Source organism: Arachis stenosperma, chromosome 8, assembly GCF_014773155.1.
Source record: "Arachis stenosperma cultivar V10309 chromosome 8, arast.V10309.gnm1.PFL2, whole genome shotgun sequence".
Taxonomy (NCBI): Eukaryota; Viridiplantae; Streptophyta; class Magnoliopsida; order Fabales; family Fabaceae; genus Arachis; species Arachis stenosperma.
The window spans coordinates 26,994,490-27,015,888 of NC_080384.1; the positions used below are offsets into that span (position 1 = coordinate 26,994,490).

Genomic DNA, 21,399 nt, shown 5'->3' on the forward strand with positions numbered 1-21,399 from the left:
GTACTCTTTTATCAGTTTGTGTGTTAGATTTTAGAGTGAAGAGGGGGGAACGGAAGAGGAGTAAGGAATGCTGAAGCGGCCAAGCAAAGTAGCAGCCCGCGGCAAAATTAGAAATGGGATGGTGTTATGTTATGTCATTATGTGTATCTAAGGGAGTGTGTTGTGGTTAACTTGTATACGCTGGAATCAGAAAATGTATTTTGTTGGTCTGTGTTTCATTCATTCTACTACATGCAATTACGTTGTTTTCTTTTGGGAGGGATGTGTAATGATTTAAATTGCAGTTAGTGCAAAACTACTACTCCACAAATGATAGATGATCTTTGAAGTAATGTTTATTTTGATATATGACATACACTTAGTCATTAACTTTTTAAAATGACTAACTAGGTTTTTCATTTTTAAAATTTGTTAGTGATAAGTCCTTAAATGTTATTTGATCAATATAATACCTGACAATAGTTCATAAGACTACACCAATGATTGTAAAAAAGAAGTTTATAGAGATCAGAAGCAGCGAGGTTCGAATCCCATCCAGTTATTTGAGCCAATGAGAAAGCAAAATTTTATAAATGCATATGGATATGGTGTTGGCAAATAAGATTTGGACCTAGTCATGTAATATTCCAAAGCTGACTGAACAATCTGTTGTTTCCACGTTACCTACAATTCGTTGGGACTGAATGTTGTGGTCAAACTCGAGTGTGTGACCCACTATTCTTGACAAATACACTTATTCGCCTGTACAAATGACCCATGAATGAAGGCGCAACTTCCAACTTGGGGTATTCATCTCAGGAGAACAAAAATCACATGGGAGAGTAAGAACAAGGAAAACAAACACAAAGCTCTATGAATTATGAAATACAGTACTGTACAGCTCAGAACTCGTACATCATTCATTCGCATTACAATGTAATTTAATATTCATGGACTTAGTACTAGATGTAAAATATCTTAGGACATTTGTCAAAATAATACAGGTACAAAGGTTTATTAGAAATATAAATATTTTAAGTCTCGTGCATAAAATGTACTAAAAGAACAAAAGTTTCTTATTATCTCTTTTAACAAATGTTGTTAGGCTAATCTTCAGATAAAATAAAATAATACAATTAACATCCAATCAGGTGACATCACATCATAGGATCCGCGTAATTTAAAGGGGCAATCCGGGATATAACAGCCACATCAGCAACTTTAATTTTTGTTCGGGCAATGAATACTGAAAAAAAAAAATTTCCAGTAGCACCTTCCATGGAAAAAGAAAGCTAATTATAAACACGAAACACTAAGTGTAGTTTTATTTCTTAATTGAAATTTGTTTTGTATGCATGTTTGAATCGTCTTGAAAGGATTTAGAAAGCCCAGCGGGGCCAGACAAGTAAATCGAATTCTGCTGCTCAGTTCTGTACATCAATCTCAATTCTGATAATTTTGGGCTTTGGCCTCCAGCTCACCCAAAAAAATTATCTCAATTCTAGTAGACCACCGAAAGAAAAGTCTCAAGTTCTCTTTCGTCTTGACACTTTCCATTGCTTAATCAGATCTAAAACACCCTCCTCCAAAGATGCCTTTCTTCCTTCCTTGAAATTCCAGACTTCTGGTACTGGGTATCTACCACTAGGATTGTACTCATGCAACTCTAACAAAGCTCTAGTCACCACTTCAAAGACCTCCTCACCAAATTCATCCTTCAAAGTCCGCAATTTTTCATCATTTTCATCTAAAATTTCCTACAAAGTATAACCAACATAGTTGACATCATGCTGCATTGCATACAAGAAAGAGCAAGAGGAAAAAGGTGCCAATAATGAAATGATACATTGGTCTATTTGATTGTTAACTAGTATAGCCAGTAAGGTACGGGGTAATGTCCACAATTAAATGAACAAATTAACAGTTCATGGGAATATATATATACTTTAAGAGGCATGCGATTCTCGAAGTCATTGTACCTTGGTATTTCCTGCTTTATCTGTTACAACTTTAAAAGGATGCCAGTTTGCATCTCTAAGATAATCCTCCCATTGAGAGCACAACTCCACTGTTTTTATCTGCACCTCATCGTCTTCTAAACCATCAAATTTTCTCTTAACTAAATTCACAAACAGTTTGCTATCTAGTTCTCCCATTCTTTTCACATGAATGAAAGCACGAGCTGACTTCTCTTTCATAAACTGTGTTAAAGAAAAAAAAAATATACATATATATCAGATTACTTCACCAAAAATGAAACAACAAAACCAACCAAGTGACGCTATCAACAACTAACTAGTTGAAAATATAGATATTACTTAGCTAGAAGGTTAAGTCACAGATCATGCGAAATGCAACAAACTAGTACAAGATGGCAAAATATAAACCACATCTGGGCTTTTGAAGACATAGCATGATTCTACCATCTTTTATTTAAGATGATAAACATGCTGAGTTAGAAATTTAGAACTGACTCACCTGATAACTCTGTAACGAACTGACAAAGCAGAAGTTAGCAACCACATTGATTCCCAAAGAGCAGGATAATATCACACAAAATACATGGCCAAACAGAGAGCTACATGTTATCACAACAAATCACCTTTCTCATTGTCCTGAATCTGATTTTATCATTTTTTTTAATTTAAGCAAATCAAAATATCATCTAGTATAGACTACTAAACATGAAGCATCCTGCCAGCAGTAATATGGATAATGGAAGCAGTTTTGTCCACATTAATATGCCTATAATTTTTCTCATGTTTCCTGTGAATTTTAAGTTTGTTTAAACATGCAAGCAAGCTTATTATTGCTAGAAACAATTAGTCAAAGACTTTCTGAAGTTGAATTTTCAGACCACTGAAAGAGCTGAAAGGCAAAAAAGACTTATTGACATTAACATTTATGCATGGACAACGTACTTACTTTTACTAATTCCTTGCGAGCATCCTGCAACTCATCATTGGTTTTACGCTCCCTGATAACAAGAGTTTGCTGAAGTCCTTCAACTGCTTCCATTTCCTCCTCTTTTTCCTGCAGATCCAGTTTGATTGCTTCCAGTTTCTTCTTCTCCTCTCCTTCATCCTCCTCCATGTGTTTCATTACTTCAACAGCCCCTCTCAGACGCACAATTTCCAATTCCAATGCTTGTTTTTCATCAAGTTGTCTTTGTAGTTCATGAATTCTTCTATCCAGCTTTTCCTTTTCCCTCTGTAATATTCAACCCCCCAAATGGCACAGTGAATAAATTGGACACAAGTAACTGGATTAACAATAGTAGACATCCAAATGTATCTAAAATGAGAAAGGGGAATTTATACCTTCTGTTGTTCAGCCTTACGCATCATTTTCTCATCAGCTTTGTTTTGCTCCATTATAGCCATTTCATTCTGCAAATGCCAGTATAATAATAATTAAAACAATTGGGAGTGGTCCTCCAAATTTTACACAAAAGATATGGTTTTTCTGAACTCAAACAGGAAAATAAATTACATTTTTCTTCTTAAGATATAGCTTCCTTCTCTCATTTTCATTCTGCACCTCCCTCTTCTTCAGATCCCTCTCAATGAGCTCAAGTTCTTTCTTCTGTTTCTCTAAATGTGCTCTGTCTCTTTCATGATCCTTACAAATTTTCTCCAGATAATCCCGATCAATCTGCTGCATCTTATTTATTTCTAATGGTAGAAGATAAAAAAAGGAGTAAGCAACGTTCCAGAATTAACATAAGTACATAACTATTTATATCTTACAATTTAACCTGTAAGCTACCATAAGAAACAAAAAGAGAGAAACAAAACAAACTAACTTATCATAAAAGTAAAGAATAAAAGTAATAGACCAATTTATTAAATTATAAACAATTAGGAATTCATTAAAAGTTTTGACATACCATCATTAAATGATTTAATCATCTCCTCTTTCTGCTCCATCACGCTCTTCAGAGACACATTAATTTCATCATATTTGCTTGTCACCTGTTCCAATTCTATATTCTTCATTTTCAAAGTATTTGCCAGGCCTGAAACAAGCTTCGTTGTTTTCCTTTTGTCCTCTGCTTCTTTTCCAGAAACAGTTTTCAAATCCCCAGTTTTACGGAGATGTTCACCGACTATACCCTTAAAGTGGTAGTCATCTTCACGGGCTACCCATCCATAAATTTTATTACCTCGGTCTCTCACACTGTAGTAGTCCTTCTTACCACAGCGTTTAGATTCAAAACTCCTCTCAAAGTTCATTGAATCTATGAAACCTTCCCAGTCTGAGTTGAACTCAACAAGAGCAAAACCGGAATGCCCACGCCAGTTCCATAATGGAGTAACTCTCAAGGGATGAAATCCATCTCGTGTCAACTCATCCCTCAGTTTGCTGCCACTTCCTGCCGTGTACTTATCACCCTTCAGTTCCCTAGCAATGTTTGCCAAGATACCCATCCAAGGCCAGACAAACATCTGATCCTTTTCACCAGATTCTGCAGGTTCTGTTGTCCTCCTCCTCTTAACATCACCCTTTTCAACAGGTTCTGCAGGTTCTGATGTCCTCCTCCTCTTAACATCATCCTTTACAACAGGTTCTGCAGGTTCTGATGTCCGCCTCCTCTTAACATCAAGATATCTAACGATATAGTTGTCAAGAGCAGAGTGCTTTGCTTTATCTTTTTGGCCCCTGCTCATCGAACCGGAGGCATATCGTGATGCATGCTTGGAAAGTTCACTTAAACTGCAATCCTGTTTGTCAGGGCAAAAGGGGCACCTATACGTTGAACTGGATATTTTCACTACAATAGACTCTTTCTTCAAGTCCTTGTAGTATCTATACTCATAATCTTTCAACTCAGACTCAGTCATACGTTCTGACACTTTGGACATCTGCCAATGTGAACTGAAATCAGATTTTCAAATATGATGCCAAATCATCTCATGCATACTATACAAGATCAAGAGCAACGTTTAATTTCATTTGTCTGTATCCGTTCACTAACTCACCCGCAGTTTCCAACCAAAGCAGAAATTTAAACAAGTTTCAACAAGAAGAAAGCAACTCAGTTTCTAAAATTGGGGATTAACAACTGTTAAATGAGGGAGCAAAGGCACTAATCAGTAATCATCAGAAAATCAGCAACAAGCCAACAACATATCAGCAATCATCATCATCATTTCAGAAAATCAGCAACTCAGAATGAGCAAACATCAACAAAATCAGTATTATTAACTCAGCAACTCAGAATTAAACCCAGCAACTCACAATTAAACCCAACTCCAACTTGGAATTAAACAAAGGCACTAATCAGTAATCATCAGAAAATCAGCAACAAGCCAACAACATATCAGCAACAACATCATCATCATTTCAGAAAATCAACAATTCAGAATAAACATACATCAACAAAATCAGTATTATTAACTCAACAACTCAGAATTAATCCCAGCAACTTACAATTAAACCCGATTCCAACTCAGAATTAAACAAGCAAAAATAAATTGAAGATAGAGAGCTTACCGGCGGCGAGAGCTCCAAGCAGGGCCGTTGACCTCGGCAGAGAGAGAGAGTGCTCGAAGCAGGGCCGTTGAGCTCGGCAGAGAGAGAGATCACGAAGAAATGACGACCAGAAAGCCTTCGCGACGGCGACGGCGACGCGACGGCAACGGCACGAGCTCGACCTTCGTGCGACGGCGAGAAGGGTTTCGGGCTTTCGGCGGTGAGTTTGAGGCTTTGAGCTCGACCTTGACGGCGAGAGAAGAGGAACGATGAGAAGAACCCCCCACAAGCGACGACGGCGAGGAGAATGGTTCGGCTGGAGTGCGGTGGACGATGGTGGCTGCTTGCTGGAAGGCTGGGTTGCACAGGGTTTAAGGGTTTCTTTTCAAATTTGAAATTTCATTCAATTCAGAGAGTGAGAGTGAGAGACCGGCTTCGTTGCACTGGGTGCAATGTGCATGTCATGCGTCCTTCCGTTTTCTTTTTTTTTTCTTTTTTCCCCATAATTCTATTTTTATGTTAAAAGATAATTTCTAGTAATTTTGGTGAAATTTCCAGCAATCCTATTGGTTGAAAAAAATGAAAATATTAGCAACTTTCAAACACCTTTCTTCTTTTAGGATCCCATCTTATCTTATAATCGTAATGACAAATGATAATAAATTCACAATTGAAATAAAGACCTTTTAATGTGGATACAAGAATTACCACCATGAAATCCCTATAGACCAATCATTGTGTTGATTCTAGTGCGACTTAGAGAGGGGGTTTCCAAGCAATAATCAACGAACTTGTAGGAAGAATTTTAGTTGTAGCGGGGAAACCATCAAGGTTTTTTTTTTTTTTAATTTCCTTTTTACGTTAAACATGTATATATTCAATTATTCATAATCATGGCATCATATGTGTTTATCATGAGAGTAAAAAGCTATATTCTTGGGCGGTAATTTCTCTTTGTTTGGGCCTATGGCCCATCTCCTATCGTTAAAAAAGAAATAACTTTAATCACATTGAAACCCACAACAAAATATGAATGACCCTAAAAGTCTAAAACTAAGTATTCTTTTGGTCTAAAAAAAGAACTAGAAAAGTATAATTAAGCGGAATGAACTTTTTTATAAACAAATGTTGAGAATTTAATTTTTATTTATAAAAATATTAAACCGTATCATATCCATTGAAAATACTTATGAATTAGAAAAGAAAAACTCGATCACCATATTAGACAAGGAATTTTGATCATGAAAAAAAAATTTAATTATTCTATTAAATTCTATAATTTTATTAAATTTATAATTATATCTTTGTATTTTTTTTTTCAATTAGATCTTTGTACCAAATTTTATAATTTGGTCTAAGCCAGTATAAAAATGTTAGAGTTAATAGATTTTTTTTACAAATATTTTTTGAAAAAAATATTATATTAATTTTAATATTTTTAATACGAAAAATATTCTATTACAAAATAAAAAAAAAGTGTAAAAATTTAATTACAAAATTGATAAAAACTGTACAACAATAGAGTAATTAGAAAAAAAAAAAGCATACTAATGTGCAAGCATCTCGCACACAAGTTAAATTTTAATTTACCCCTTCCCGAAGATTATATCTATCCCATAATATTACCTTGGGGTCCTAAAGTTTTTATAATCTCACGTCTACTTGATGGCTTATAAGTTATATCTTTGTAGCTAGCTAGCTAGAATTATGGATAAGCAGTATAAACTAAGTTGGACGCATTGGTGATATATGTTAACGTTAAATATGCTTGAAGAAAGATGTGTTATTAATAGGGTTTATGAAATTAGATAAATGTTATAATAAGCGAAATTGATGAAGCGTGGTATATAACTATATAAGTGTGATCATTTTCACTCACCACTCACAGAATAGTGGTCATCGAAAGCGATTCACGTGCAGGTGCAGCAATGTCTGGGGTCTGGGTTTTCGGCAAGAACGGAGTGACGAGGCTCATAACAAACCCGACAAGGGAATCCTTCGAGCAGAGGGATCCACCGCATGCGGCGGGAACAGCCACCGCTCCCGGTGCCAGACCCAGAGTGCTGGTGTACCTGCCAAGCAACCAGGTGATTCGTTCCTACGATGAGCTGGAAGAGCGACTCGCCGAACTCGGTTGGACTCGCTACCCTAACTCGGAAAACCCTGAGCTCATCCAGTTCCACCGATCTGACTCATCCACACACCTCATCTCGCTCCCCAAGAGGTTCTCCAAGTTGAAGAATTTCCACTTGTACGACATCGTTCTCAAGAACCGTTCCTTCTTTCAGGTTCGTGACCCCACCACTGCGCAACACCATCAACGTTAACAACAAGCTTAGTTCCCAGTACGTCAACCCCCATGCACTTTCATTAACCCCCACTTGGTAATCATCATGTTCATCTTCTCCGTTATTATCATTAATTAATTAATATATTTAATTGGCCTTCCTTATATACTCTATATTGTTACAACAATTGCATAAAATATCCGGGCGCATGTGAATCATTATGTGTGAATTGAAAAAGAGTGACTTTGAAGGCGATGAATTTATGTACAAAAAATAGCTATTTGGTTACATACTGATTATTATTTTATATATGTGTGAAATATGAAATGATGGAGTGAAAGATTTAGTTAGGGTTTAGGTAGTGACGTAGGCTTTCTAGTTGGAAATGAACGAGGAAATGGTGTAGTTACTGGCTTAGGCATATGCATGCGTATGGTTATGAATGAGGTGTGAAGAGGTGTTAAAGCTGATGCAAAAGAGTGGAGAATCTGGTATGAGTCCACGTCCCAAGGCTGACACGTAGGAGTACTTCTGTACTATCTTGTATATCTTTCTATCAGAGACTATCATCTTGGGTCTACAACTCTACTCACAAAAGTATCACTCCACTGCAACCATTTATAGATGCTCCTCTACCCTACTACCTACCTACCTACCTAGCCTTAACAAACATCATTTAATTCCTTCTCTACTTTGCTCTTTCAATTTCGCTAACTTGTAAAACAAAATCTTTTTTATAAATAATCATGTAAATTTACTATTTTATTCAAATTTTATTGTAACCAACTATTTTTATTCATGTTTTTAGTCACTATGATCTTATTATTTCACTATCATCGTAGAATTGAACGTGAATATCCATACCAATAATGGCTGATGAGTGATACATATATAAACTCAATTTCTTTGCGCGTGAAATAAGTCTTGGTTCTAGAAGCTTTGCTCTAATGAATATGGTCATGATTTGTTCTTCCAGACTAATATTCTACTAGGAGTATTAGGGGACAGCAATTTTTAGGAGTTGTAGCCATCAAATAGCCATCAATGATGATTTTAATGGTGTGAGATTAGTTTGAGATTTCATCCAATAATTTACTATTCTTTGCTAATTACATTCTAGTCAGAATTTAATGAAATTGTTGGTCTTAGGCTTTTTCATATTCTATTCATATACGCAGGACTAGATAGTAAATACAAACAATAAAATTAAACTTGATGATATATCTGATTTAAAAAAACTGAATTCTGTTATATGGTCAAACAAAAGAGAAGAGGTTAATGTGTGGCTGCAGAGCACCGGTAATCAGTGGTCCCAATTCTCTTTGTTTTAGAAAAAAAAAGAGAGAGATGAGAATGAGAGGGGATCTGGAACTGGAAGGACAGTGTACGAAAATAAAAGTGGTGACTAGTGAGTGCATCAAATTCACATTTACATTCACATTCACATTCACACCATCCTTTAATCTTTGATAATGCAATGCCACGTCATAACAATGCAATCAATCCACCTCTACACTCCCTCCCTTCTCACCCTAATTCTTCTAATCTTCTTTAATTGCAGCTTAAAATATATATTATCTATTCATCTTATAATTAAATACAATCAACCTTGACATATGACATATGACACTCTCACGCGCTATTAACCAAAGACAATTACTTTGGTATTTTTTTATCGGAAACTTTACATATTTTTAACACTTGAAATAACTTAAATATGATAAGGACCATGAATGTTGAAAGAGACAGTTTTAATATCCAGTATAGGAAATAACTGCACATTCTTTAAGTTAACTGTAGCCAAACATATTTGTAAGTATACCTGTCAAATATAAGTAAGGGAAAGTAATATTGCAGTGCAATCCAATCCAACATCACTTATCACTTCTCAGAAATCTATATTCTATATGAGGATCAATGTTATTAAGACAAGAAAACGGTTTGGTGATGCTATTTATCAGAAAAGTTGTGTATTCAACATTATTAGTTGTTAGTTATGAGCTGTAATCTTAAATTATATAGATAAATACAGTTTGGAAACCATATATGGAACTATACATGCAGCAATGTGCATACAAGTAAGAACTGTGTCCTTGATGAGTGTTTTGTCCATATACTTGGCTCTTGGTCCACTCTAGTTCTAGCCAGAATGATTTTAATTTTGCCTAAAATGACACGAACTTATTTCTTGAAATTGCTAACAAGATAATTGAGGAGGATTTCACCTACCTCACTAGCAATCTACAATAGTAAACAAACAACTATGTCCTTATTATCCACAAGAAAGCCATCACCTTCATTGTGTATGAGAACAAAAGTAGGTCGTAGTGTATCAGCATTTAAATATATCTCTTGTGTTTGCAATCAAGTGTTAACATAACAAAACTAGGAAACTACACCACCCCAAAAATATCCTAATATTAAAAAGAAGTACCTACATAATTGCAACATTAGCTGAATTATATCATATGTACAATCTATTAGTTACAGAAGTGCCTGAGTTCATGCATCATGTTTTTTCCCCTGCATCAGAGCAATATATTATTAGGATTTCTTAAGTTTCAAGGTTGTGTGTGTTTGCAATTTCAAGTATATAGAGTTGAAGAAGAGGGCCTAGGGTAAGCTGTAGGGGTGGCCCTCCTATGGCTAACATCATCAGCGCTTCTTCTACGAGGGCGAGACGCATTACAAGAAGGATTTCGGTTGCCTGCATCTGCATTAGGAGCCTGCAGCTGCTCCAGTAATGTAACAACTTCATCCATGTTTGGCCTGAACTTGGATTCTCTAGATATGCATCTCAAGGTGAGTGTGGCTACCTTATAGGCATCTTCAACCGAATACTGTCCTTCGAGGCGCGTGTCCAAAACTCGAAAGACCTTGCGTTTATTAGCCAGGTATGGTTTAGCCCACTCCACCAGACTGTGTTGTCCGGTTGGTCGATTCTTGTCAACCGACCTCTTACCGGATAACATTTCAAGTAGGACTACTCCAAAACTATAGACATCACTCTTTGCAGTAAGATGACCTGCACTAACATTGTCTTAAGCCAGCTAACCAAAAAGATACTAATCATGAATTAACATAAATTGGGAGCAAAAATTGTTCAGCAACTTGAAACAAACCATACCAGTAGCTAGATATTCAGGAGCTGCATATCCGTAGGTTCCAATCACCCTTGTTGACACATGACTTTTGTCACCTGTTGGTCCATCTTTCGCTAGCCCGAAATCCGAAAGTTTTGCATTGTAATTCTGTAATCAAATCAAGAAATATATTCAGTTATGATGTCCAAAATCCAAGTGATGTCCCCTGCTTTTAATCAAATTACCAAAACAAACTCTGCCATGATCCTATGATAATTGCAAGCACACATAGTCACATACCGAGTCAAGCAAGACATTGGAAGTCTTAAAGTCACGGTAAATCACTTGTGTTTCGGCACTGTGAAGGAATGCAAGCCCTTTGGCTGCATCAAGAGCAACCTTTAAACGGAGACTCCATGATAGAGGTTGAAAGTATGAGCCTCCTGTTACAATAACACATCCAAATGTTAAAATTAGTCCTAAGTTGAAACTTTAAGATTGTGTGCAATGATGGGCAGAGAGCACTAACTCCTGAACAAATGATTCTCCAAGCTGCCACGAGGCATAAACTCGTAGACGAGAAGGCGATGTTCATCTTCAAGGCAGTATCCAATCAATCTCACTAGATGAGGATGAGAAAATTGTCCAAGATAGTTTACTTCAGCCTAAAAATTGAAAACAAACTCCTCTTAGTTATGCAAACTGATTCAGTTTAACTTAGAAGAAGATCATGGATGAGATAATGCAACTTGAGACTTGCTTCTTGAATTATTCACCATGCTTGGTCTGAACTAACATAAGCAAGGGACTTAAACTCACCAACCACTCCCTGTGACCCTGTAAGCCATCTTGATTAAGTCTCTTCACAGCAATAACAATGCCAGTGCCAGGTTTGGAAGCCACCAAAGAATTCTCATCCATCCAACCCTTAAAAACAGAACCAAAACCACCTTCTCCTAACACACTGTCCGGCCGGAAATTTCTCGTGGCTGTCTTAAGTTCTGATAAACTAAAGCTCTTTAAATTAGAACACTGCAAGATCTCTCCCTCACTCCGTGGAGTCGGTGGCATCGAGGTAGACGAAATCTTACTGTTTGTATTACTGAGATCATTTCCATCTGTGCTCACATTCTTTGAGTTCACCCCTGCCAAATGGAACTACTATATCAATTACAGTTAAACCTTCACCAATATCCAATGTAAAGTTCTCTGAGCAATCACAACGGATCTTCATATCTAATTACAATGTCATAGATCAAATTGGATCACTTGGTTCTGAGTCTTCAATTATTGTCAAGAGATTCATAAGCATCAAAATAGTGTAAAGAGACCTTTTGTATACTAAATTGAGAAATTAGAAGACATAACCAGTTTAAGAGAGAGCAAATTCAATTAACAAATCAAATATATTAAACAAGTGAAAGAGGAAGAAAAGAATGCCTAAATCCATCTTTTTTAGCTAATCAAAATTCTGCCTTGGTTCCTTCAAAAGCATTGAGAGAGAAGAAAGGGACAAACTTGGATGATATACATGCAAGCACAAATATCCAAACTCAATTATTGTAAAAGGCATTTCCACTTAAAAGGTCATAGCCAAGAAGAAGAGAATTAAGGAAGGAATACCAGTGTTGTAGGGGCTCTCAGCTTTAACTTGGGCACTCAGACAAACTCCCATGCTAGAAACAGGTTCCTCAATTAATGAATCCTTGTTTGTTGTGTGAAGATTACAATCAGAAAAGCTGAGAACTCAAGTTAAGGTCCAGCACAACTGCATAAACAAACAAACAAACAAACAAACAAACAACCATGAAAGGTGGACTGAATACAGAATAAGAAACAAGAAAAGATCTGAGGCCAAAAGAGAAGAGAAGGAAAAGGCCAAGAACCTGTGAAACAGTTTGAAGTGAAGCTACAAAACCTGACTCCAAAGTCCAAAGTGAGATTTAGAGAGAGAAGGGTTATATATGAATATGAGTGGGGTGTGTGATGGAGGGTAAGGGTGGAGAGAGTTGAAAGGGACATGAGGTGTGCATTCATTCATGGAATGGACCCAGTTCTGTTTTCCTTTTAACTTCAACCTTTATGGACCCCCTTCCCTTCAATGTTAATTAATGCCTACAAGCTACAATGCCACTGCAATTTACAAGCATCATCAAATTCTTGTATTGTATCACTCTCTTCTTATGCTTAGAAAATTGTACAGTGCACATATACATAGTAAATGAATATAAATAAATGCATAGGTTTTATGCTTTTGCTAAGCTTACTTGTCTTGCTTTGCTTTGCTTGCTTCTTTGCCTTGTTATTCACTCATTAGCTGGCTAGCTACCAACCTTCTGGTACTTCTTTTTTTTTATATTTAATTTCTTACTTTAATATTTAAACAATTGTTTCCATTATTGAATCATATTGATTATTGAGTGTACAATTTACATTCAACTTTAGATCTTGAAAATACTATCAATCTTCCTTGTTCTTCTTTTTTCTCACTGCACTCCAATTCTGTCACTGTCTTCCTTACCATGTCATTTCCATTTTATTCATTTCTGCCACCCTATTAATATTCTTGTCTCTTCTGTATCTGCTTCTTTTTTATTTTAGGAAAAAAATATTATTATTATTTTAAATATATATAAAAAAAAAACCTAACTTTTGGGGGGTGCATGTCTTATTCCATGTCTTGTCAGGGCCCTCAATGCTTTTACCACTTGGACTTTGGATATAACAAGAACAACAGTCGCCAAGGTTTTCCTCTGAGTTCTTCCAATCCTAAAGTCATAATCTCCCAAATTAGAATTCAAAATCAGATTGTGCTGCTAACTCCTTAAGATATGATAAGATACATGTCACTTAGATGGATTCTTGATCATGTTGTAATCAAGGGAGCAATGGTTCTTGACTAAATTGATTTCTTTTTAATAAAAAATAAAAAAGTTAGGTTGAATCCTACTATTCTTCTATTACTTATTATATAAACTTGTCTATGATTCACATAACACACCAACCCATTTCTTGTTGATAAGGGGCTAGATCTTTTATATCTCTTCCTCAAAGAGATGTCAAATTCTATAATTGTATAAATATATTCAATAAAAATAATTTTATATTTGAAGATATTTAAGCAATACTAAGTTCAACCTAGCTGGAATAACAGATTGAATATAATTCAATTATACAAGCTTTCATAATCATGATAAATAACCCGAGATTATTTCATCACGTGCACATTCATAAAGAAAAGCCAACCACAAGATACAAGTTGGATTGATTCATGAATCATGTTTGGTGTTTAATTTGGATTCAATGAGTAACATCACTACTGGTGGGACCAATACAAGGACCCTAAAACCTTGGTCTTTTATAGTGAATTACATAATATCTGTGAGTCTCTAATTTTGTGTGACATTATTATCCTCGGTAAGAATTTTAGCCACACAAAAATAACAATGAAAGTAACATTTTTGACGAATTATGACAGAAATTGACCCTCTGCTCCTTCCTAAATTCTTATCAAATTTTAGCTAATTTATTTCAAACATTCACATGATGATGATACCTTTATTATATCAAGGCAAAAGAAGTAATTGAGATGTAAAGAATGAAAAAGGAGGGGTAATATGTGCATGAATATAGTAACAACTTGTAATTATAGTTTGTGACTTATTATATGCATGCATGCATGAATATATACATATATTTTGTTAGATAGTGACCAAACTTTAGTGTAACACAATTATTAGATTCTATGATTTTTTTTCTTTTAAATTCTGAAACGGGATAATATGCTTCCGTACATTGACAATACACTCCCTGCGAATTGTCTTACTTTTAAAATTGTAAAAAATATCATAAAATCTAATGATTGATTATTACACTAAAATTTGGTTAATATCTACAAAAATTAGCCGAATATATATAGTTGAAATTTGAAATTATCCAAAAATTTCAGCTGGTGAGGCATGCCAATAAAAAAAAAAAAGGATATTTACTTAAATAAAAATGTTAAAAATATTTTTTTTATGAAGAATCTTATATAAAAAATATGTTTTGTTTATTTGACTACACTTAAAAAAATAATATTTTTTAACATATCAAATTAAATTTTACAATTTATCATCTAATAATAAAAAAATATATATATTTATATAGAGATAATTATAAAATCTTTAAAAAAGTATTCACCATAAAATTGATGAATTAAAATGTGAGATGTAAGTAGAAAGTACAAGTAAAAGTGAAGAGGTGCAGATGGGAATGATGTGTAAATGGGTGAAGTAGTAGGTGGGGAGTGAGAGTGAGACATTGTGTTGCTGTTGCGTGACCAATCTTCCTTAGATCCAACCATCATTTACTGCATGACATTGAAAAATAAGATAATAATAATCGTTATGTATGAATATTAGCAACAAGATATGTGCTGATTAAAACTTTAATTCATCTTTTTTGGATAGAAAACAAAAACTCAAATACATATGTAGCTTTTTAGAAATTGACAATTTTTAACTAAATATATAAAATCTTTTTTTAGTAAAGTATCATTTTTGTTCCCAACGTTTTAGGTAAATTCTATTTGTGTTCCTCACATTTAAATCGTCCTATTTATATCGCTAACGTTTGTAAAAATGATTTAATGTTATTCTGTCGTCAATTACACATTATGAACGTTATAAATACAAATAAAACGATTTAAACGTTAAGAATATAAATAATACTTACCCCAAATGTTTAAAGACAAAAATAATACTTTTTTTTTTCCGATAAAAATGATACTTTACTTTTCTTCTTCTTCTTCTTTTTTTTTAAGTTCAATGGTTGAATGAGTGAATGAATGTCACTTTTTTATTTTTTATATTGGAAAGAAGATGGAGTATCACATGAGTATGAGAGAACATGGTGCTTTACGTAAGTGTGATGGTTTGAAAATTGTTGGGTCCGATTTCATGACTTGTAAAATTTTTTCTCATCCAGCAAAGAAATCGCTGGGTCCGATTTCTTTGGACCCAAAAAAATTTGAATGTAAAACATGAAATCGGTGGGTTAGATTTCCATGCACTGTCTTCCATAAACCACAAATCGGACGGTCCGATTTGTGTCCCCTTTCAACTGCAATAAATCGGACCGTCCGATTTCTTCCCTTCACCTGAACGCCGTCACAACGATGTAAAACTCCCCCAAGTTCCATAACCCAGCATTACATCAAACTTGGTCTCATATAAAAAAAATTAGCCAATGAATGTTAGCTGCTGCCTGCTGTAGAGCTGTCACATGTGGAGCCGTAGAAAGGAGGGAAGTCAAAAAGTGGGGTCCAATGGGTGAGTGGGGCCACACGAATGGGACCAAGCCATTATCACACCCATTTAAGCAGAGACGAGCCAAGGGCCCAGAGGCCAGCACGATTGGAAACTATGTTTTGTTTTCAATGACGCCGAAAGGCCGAAATCCTAATAAATCAAGAAAAATTGTTCTGTTTCTGTTGTAAATGATGTAATATATATATATATGTATATATAATGCTAAAAATTATTTTTAATATATATTATTTAATTTATTTTTAATATATATTTTATATTTTAACTATAATTTATAAAATAATTAATTCAATAATTAGTTTTTTTAGGTATATCTAACCGGTTGAATATATAACAACGATGATATTATGGTTTTTGTTATGACTAATAACTATCCAATTTCGAGCTCTAAGTTTTATTATCTAAAAACAATTATTTATTAAAAGAAATAAACAGCATTAATTTGTTTTTCATATAAGAGAAACTATATAATTAGAGATCATCTCATAAGAGAAATTTTGTACAAAACACTTAATATAGCATTTGTTTCTTTATTTTTTTATGTGCATAATTAAATGAAAAATAAGTTTCAATATGAAGTAATAATTTAAATATTATAAATAAAAAATATGATTATGCATATTCTTGTAACACAGGCTACAAGAATTTTTCTATTTTGTTCTTTCCTCATTAATTGTTCCGATTAATGTTTGTTTTACGGGACAGTTGCTTTTAGTCTAATGATCTATCGCTATAAGATCCCTACTACAAGTTTCGATTTGACTAATTTAAAAAACATGAGAAAACTGCCTTAATTTTGGCAATGCATTAGTATTTGCTTCTAAAGATAGAATAGAGAGTATCCATTATCCAATATCCATCGATTTGACTAATTGAAGAAACATGAGAAAAATGCCTTAATTTTGGCATTTTTTTTTTTGATACTGAGGAGGCCAGAGGCCCAAAAACAAAAACGAACTAAGAGATTATCCTGGAGAATTTAACTCCTCTACTTGGCATAGTTGCAATTTATTTGCCTCGTATAGAACCACATTGGGATTCAAATCCTGATTGAGACCAAATAGTAGATTAGAAACCCTTAAAAGTGTTGCATGTGAAGGTGTATGATATAAGTAAATTTGTGTTATTTTAATGCCTAAAGTTAAACACTGTCCAACTCTTCTTGGAACTCCATTACTATCCGCGAGGTTGGAGATTATTGAAGTAGGCATGTCTATCTTAACGTAGTCTATCTTACACAGACAACAGGAATAATCTCATACCAACTACATTAAGCTGTTTACATCGTGCATCAAACCATCTGTGGTGGGGATATTAGTCAACCCAATCTACATACTACAATACAGAAATATTACAACTATCATTACTATTAAAAACAAAATCGAATATTTCTAGGTCATTCCTTAAAATACTCACTTGATTAGGCGTAACAACTAAACATTATTAAAAGTGCAGAAAATGGGCATCGAAATAGAGTAGTAAACTAAAACTGGGTGTTCAGCATTATTTACCCACCAAATGTCATGGTAGTTACAACTTAAAACTATCCTCAAATGTCCAAACTTAAACAAAATCCAATTGAATCACTCTTACCACGAGTGATGATAAGTTAAAAGGAAATTATATTTATTCAATATTAAACACAGGTTTCAAGCATAGGCCATAGAGCATAAAAACCAAAACTCAACAGTTTACAAAGCAAAGGCTTGAAAGGCTGCATATCAGTTCCTCAACTACGAAATTCAGTTCTTCTTCACAGTGGCAGAGTTGATGATGTCAATGAACTCGGGCTAGTAACACACAAGTTTAAAACAAGTTAGTGACGTAAATGCAAAGCAAGAAATGAAGAAACCAACCAGCACAACCAAAATAATGGGGTTAAAAATTACCTTCAATGAAGCACCACCAACCAAAAATCCATCAACATCAGGCTGTACTGCTAATTCTTTGCAGTTTCCACCGTTTACAGAACCTGCAGTTAACATGTGGCATTTAAATAAACCCCAGAACATGTATTCATTACATCTCTCAGTTGCAAATGGAAAAACAAAACAGGTTAAAGGTGCAACAGGGAGTACCTCCATAGATGATTCTTACGGATGAAGCAACTTCAGCACTGACATTGCTATGAATCCATTTCCGCAAATCAGCATGGACCTAGTTCAACAGATTACAAGAATGGGAATCAGATAACCTTTTAAAGAGCACTATGAACAATAGCAAAAAACAACTGCAAGAAGGTTAAAAAAAGCGTCGAAAAAATGAATTGGAATAACTACCTCTTGAGCCTGAGCAGGTGTAGCAACCTTTCCAGTTCCAATGGCCCAAACTGGCTCGTAGGCCAAAACGACATTATTCCAGCTTGGAATCTTAGCTGCAAATAGAACTAAAGTGAACAACAGCGGGAAATGATGACGAAGAAGAAAGTCATTTGCCAGGGAAATTAAAAAAGCACCTGCAATTGCTTTTGTTTGATCAGCAACAACAGCCATTGTTATACCAGCTTCACGCTGTTCAAGAGTCTCCCCAATGCAGGCAATAACTTTCAGACCTTGTGAAAGTGCATATGCAACTTTATCTGCCACAAACTGTAAAACACAAGTCAGCGAAGAAGAAGTGCACAAATAGAGATAGTAAAATGCTGAAAATTTTCCAACGAAAAGTAATTCTGTTAGACAGATTACACAACTAATATGTAGGACAATCTTTAAATATAGACCATAGGCAATGGAGCACTATTGTACCTCATTTGATTCATTTAAAAGTTGCCTACGTTCAGAGTGACCAATAATGACCCATGGAATTGACAGATTGACGAGCATTTCAGCACTGTTAATGCAACATAAATCAAAACAATCAGTAGTGTATTGAAAGCAAAGACATTAATTTTACATGGCTCACTGGAACATCGAAACATAACAATCCAAAATTCATTAATAGAAATTTTAACTCCATGAATACAATAGCAAATCACTCCAAGCAAACAAACCGAAGAACCAACAAATGACATACCTAACCTCTCCCGTATATGCACCACCTTTGCGAACCCAGCAGTTTTGTGCTGCAACATGGAAGTCAGGCCGCAGCAAACTTTTTACAACGGGAAGGAATACAAAGGGAGGGCTCACAACAACCTCTGTTAGAAAGAGACATATCTATTAGCAAAACATCAATGACAACAACATCTTGATAAAGGATAATAATCAAAATTGGTTGGACTAAATTGAGAAAGGTCAAACTGAAAAGCAATACACATAATGCATATATTATACCGATATAGCAAATGACATTTATTATTTGGTTTAAAAAGTCCAGTTGCATAAACAACTCAATTTAAATCGTTATAACTCAAGGGCTTGAGTCCTAAAACCAACCCTAATAGTGAAATCGTAGCTCTTGCTAAGACTCACCCACAACATCTTCGCCAGGGACTTTAGCTTCGTTCAAGGTAGTAACTATCTTCTTGACCTCTTCAGTGGTCCCATTCTGCATCAGAATCACTTCAAACAATCAGTTACTAAGCAATAAAAAACAGATCCATGACCAAAAAAATAAAAATAAAAAATGGCATCACAATTCACATCAACACAACATGATCCATTTTACTCGAGATCATCACAAACATTCCAAAGAAAACACATCCTTGTGCATGCCCTTAAGGATCTTACTCACAGAGTGCACTATCATGACACAATTAATAGATCAGGAAAATAAAAAGGGAATCAAAAGACAAATGATCGAACATAATTTCACACAGAGAAATGAACTAATCTGATCCAGTAACTAGTAGCATAAAACGATCTAGGGTTGTTATGATTGTTTCAGAGCACAATCGAAAATTCTATCCATAGAGATTCAAATAGATTATTCCAATGAAAGAGAAACTGTGAAATTAGTGAAAGAGGAGAAGAGGAACATACGCATTTCCAGTTGCCACCGACGAAGAACTTTCTTGCCATGTGTTAGGGTTGTTGTGTGGTTTTAGCTTCGATTGTAACGAGCAAGTGAAAGAGCGAGAAACCCTTAAAAACCAGAACTCTCAGAAGTGACCGTCTCGTTAACACTCACTACCTTATCACACTTTATAGTGCAGATAAGCCGAATATGCTTTCCGCATTTTTTCCAATAAATAAATACCCTGGTAAATAAATAAAAGTACAAAAGTTGCCAATTATGGGCTATAAATTTTTGATATGGAAGCAAAATGAGTGATATATTTTTACGTGGTAATTTTTGGTATTTTTTAAAATTATGGAAATATATAAATCGGATTCTTCGATTTGTGTTTAAAAAGTGAAAAAAAATCAGAGTACACAAATCAGATCCTACGTGTTAAAAATTTGAAAAAATTCAGAGTACATAAATCAGACTATGCGAGTTGTTTGATTTTAAAATTTTGCTTAAAAAATCGCATGATTTGACTTGTGATTGGACAAATATGAATTTTGGAAGTTAGAAAACGGACTCTCCGAATTGTTTGTTGTTGTCAATTTTTTCATAACATAGAATATCCAACGCAACTCAAACTCTCCAAATTGTTTCACTGACACCACATGGCTGTAAAATACATGTATTCCCCATATTCGAGTCCAATATCACTTTTACTTCTATATTCAAATTAAAAAGTACCAATTATGGAGCAATATAATAGTTACCTTTTATGATTTTACATTTTTAACAAAAGATTTAATTAAGGAACCAAAATTTTTTAACAATCTTAACTAATTTTTTTATTCTCAGATTTATAATATCTTTTTTTACTTTCTTTTTTCTTTCTTTTAACATTTATGTTTAACACCACCTCAATTTTATGTCTTCTCACTGGTCCTTGAACAGGCCTAAATCCGCCAGGTAGGCTCGCGTAACTCGCCAAAAAAGCGAGTTGAGCTAGAAAATTAGGACCGCCAAATAGTAAAAGCCCGCCTAATCCGCATCGCTTAAATCACGGGCTTTGGCGGGGCGGGTCGGACTTCCCCGCCGGGTTTAGAATTTTTTTAACAAGGAGTATTTTTACAATTTTTTTCCAAAATCTAACTTCCACCAACCCAACTTACAAGAGAATGAAGATGAAAATTGAGTATTTTGGATTATATTTATTTTGTTTTAAAGACAATATTTATAATTATGTTTTGGATTATGTTTATTTTGCTTTGGGAACAATATTTATAATTATATTTTGGATGAAAATTTGGTTTATAATTATATTTATTAGATATTTATAATTACAAATACTTTAATATTTGTGAATATAAAAATTATAATTTG

At 34.6% G+C, this 21,399-nt stretch overlaps 4 protein-coding genes across 5 annotated transcripts; 1 reads left to right on the forward strand and 3 right to left on the reverse strand.

The window, feature by feature from the left end:
- Window positions 1-992: 992 nt before the first annotated feature.
- LOC130944369 (factor of DNA methylation 4-like) lies at window positions 993-5,920 on the reverse strand. 2 transcript variants are annotated; one of them, XM_057872660.1, is made up of 7 exons: window positions 5,476-5,920; window positions 3,869-4,844; window positions 3,472-3,653; window positions 3,300-3,368; window positions 2,905-3,189; window positions 1,959-2,180; window positions 993-1,736 (listed from the first exon to the last, which is right to left on the reverse strand). In XM_057872660.1, the coding sequence occupies exons 2-7, from the start codon at window positions 4,842-4,844 to the stop codon at window positions 1,506-1,508; spliced, it is 1,965 nt and encodes a 654-aa protein (XP_057728643.1). In that variant the 5' UTR covers window positions 5,476-5,920; the 3' UTR covers window positions 993-1,505. The 2 variants fall into 2 exon arrangements, with proteins under 2 accessions (XP_057728643.1, XP_057728644.1); XM_057872661.1 differs by having other exon boundaries at window positions 3,869-4,857.
- A 1,462-nt stretch (window positions 5,921-7,382) lies between these two features.
- Window positions 7,383-7,781, forward strand: LOC130945677 (flowering-promoting factor 1-like). The gene has a single exon (XM_057874380.1). The coding sequence runs from the start codon at window positions 7,383-7,385 to the stop codon at window positions 7,779-7,781; it is 399 nt and encodes a 132-aa protein (XP_057730363.1).
- Window positions 7,782-10,067: 2,286 nt separating this feature from the next.
- LOC130944541 (probable serine/threonine-protein kinase PBL9) lies at window positions 10,068-13,042 on the reverse strand. The gene is made up of 7 exons (XM_057872892.1): window positions 12,712-13,042; window positions 12,449-12,593; window positions 11,645-11,970; window positions 11,355-11,490; window positions 11,126-11,268; window positions 10,870-10,993; window positions 10,068-10,767 (listed from the first exon to the last, which is right to left on the reverse strand). Exons 2-7 carry the CDS (start codon window positions 12,498-12,500, stop codon window positions 10,328-10,330), a joined length of 1,221 nt encoding a protein of 406 aa, XP_057728875.1. The 5' UTR covers window positions 12,501-12,593; window positions 12,712-13,042; the 3' UTR covers window positions 10,068-10,327.
- Window positions 13,043-17,613: 4,571 nt separating this feature from the next.
- LOC130946931 (triosephosphate isomerase, cytosolic) lies at window positions 17,614-20,243 on the reverse strand. Its single transcript, XM_057875835.1, has 9 exons — window positions 20,055-20,243; window positions 19,545-19,620; window positions 19,147-19,270; window positions 18,879-18,963; window positions 18,590-18,722; window positions 18,414-18,508; window positions 18,213-18,291; window positions 18,024-18,106; window positions 17,614-17,924 (listed from the first exon to the last, which is right to left on the reverse strand). The coding sequence occupies exons 1-9, from the start codon at window positions 20,091-20,093 to the stop codon at window positions 17,877-17,879; spliced, it is 762 nt and encodes a 253-aa protein (XP_057731818.1). The 5' UTR covers window positions 20,094-20,243; the 3' UTR covers window positions 17,614-17,876.
- Window positions 20,244-21,399: the final 1,156 nt, after the last annotated feature.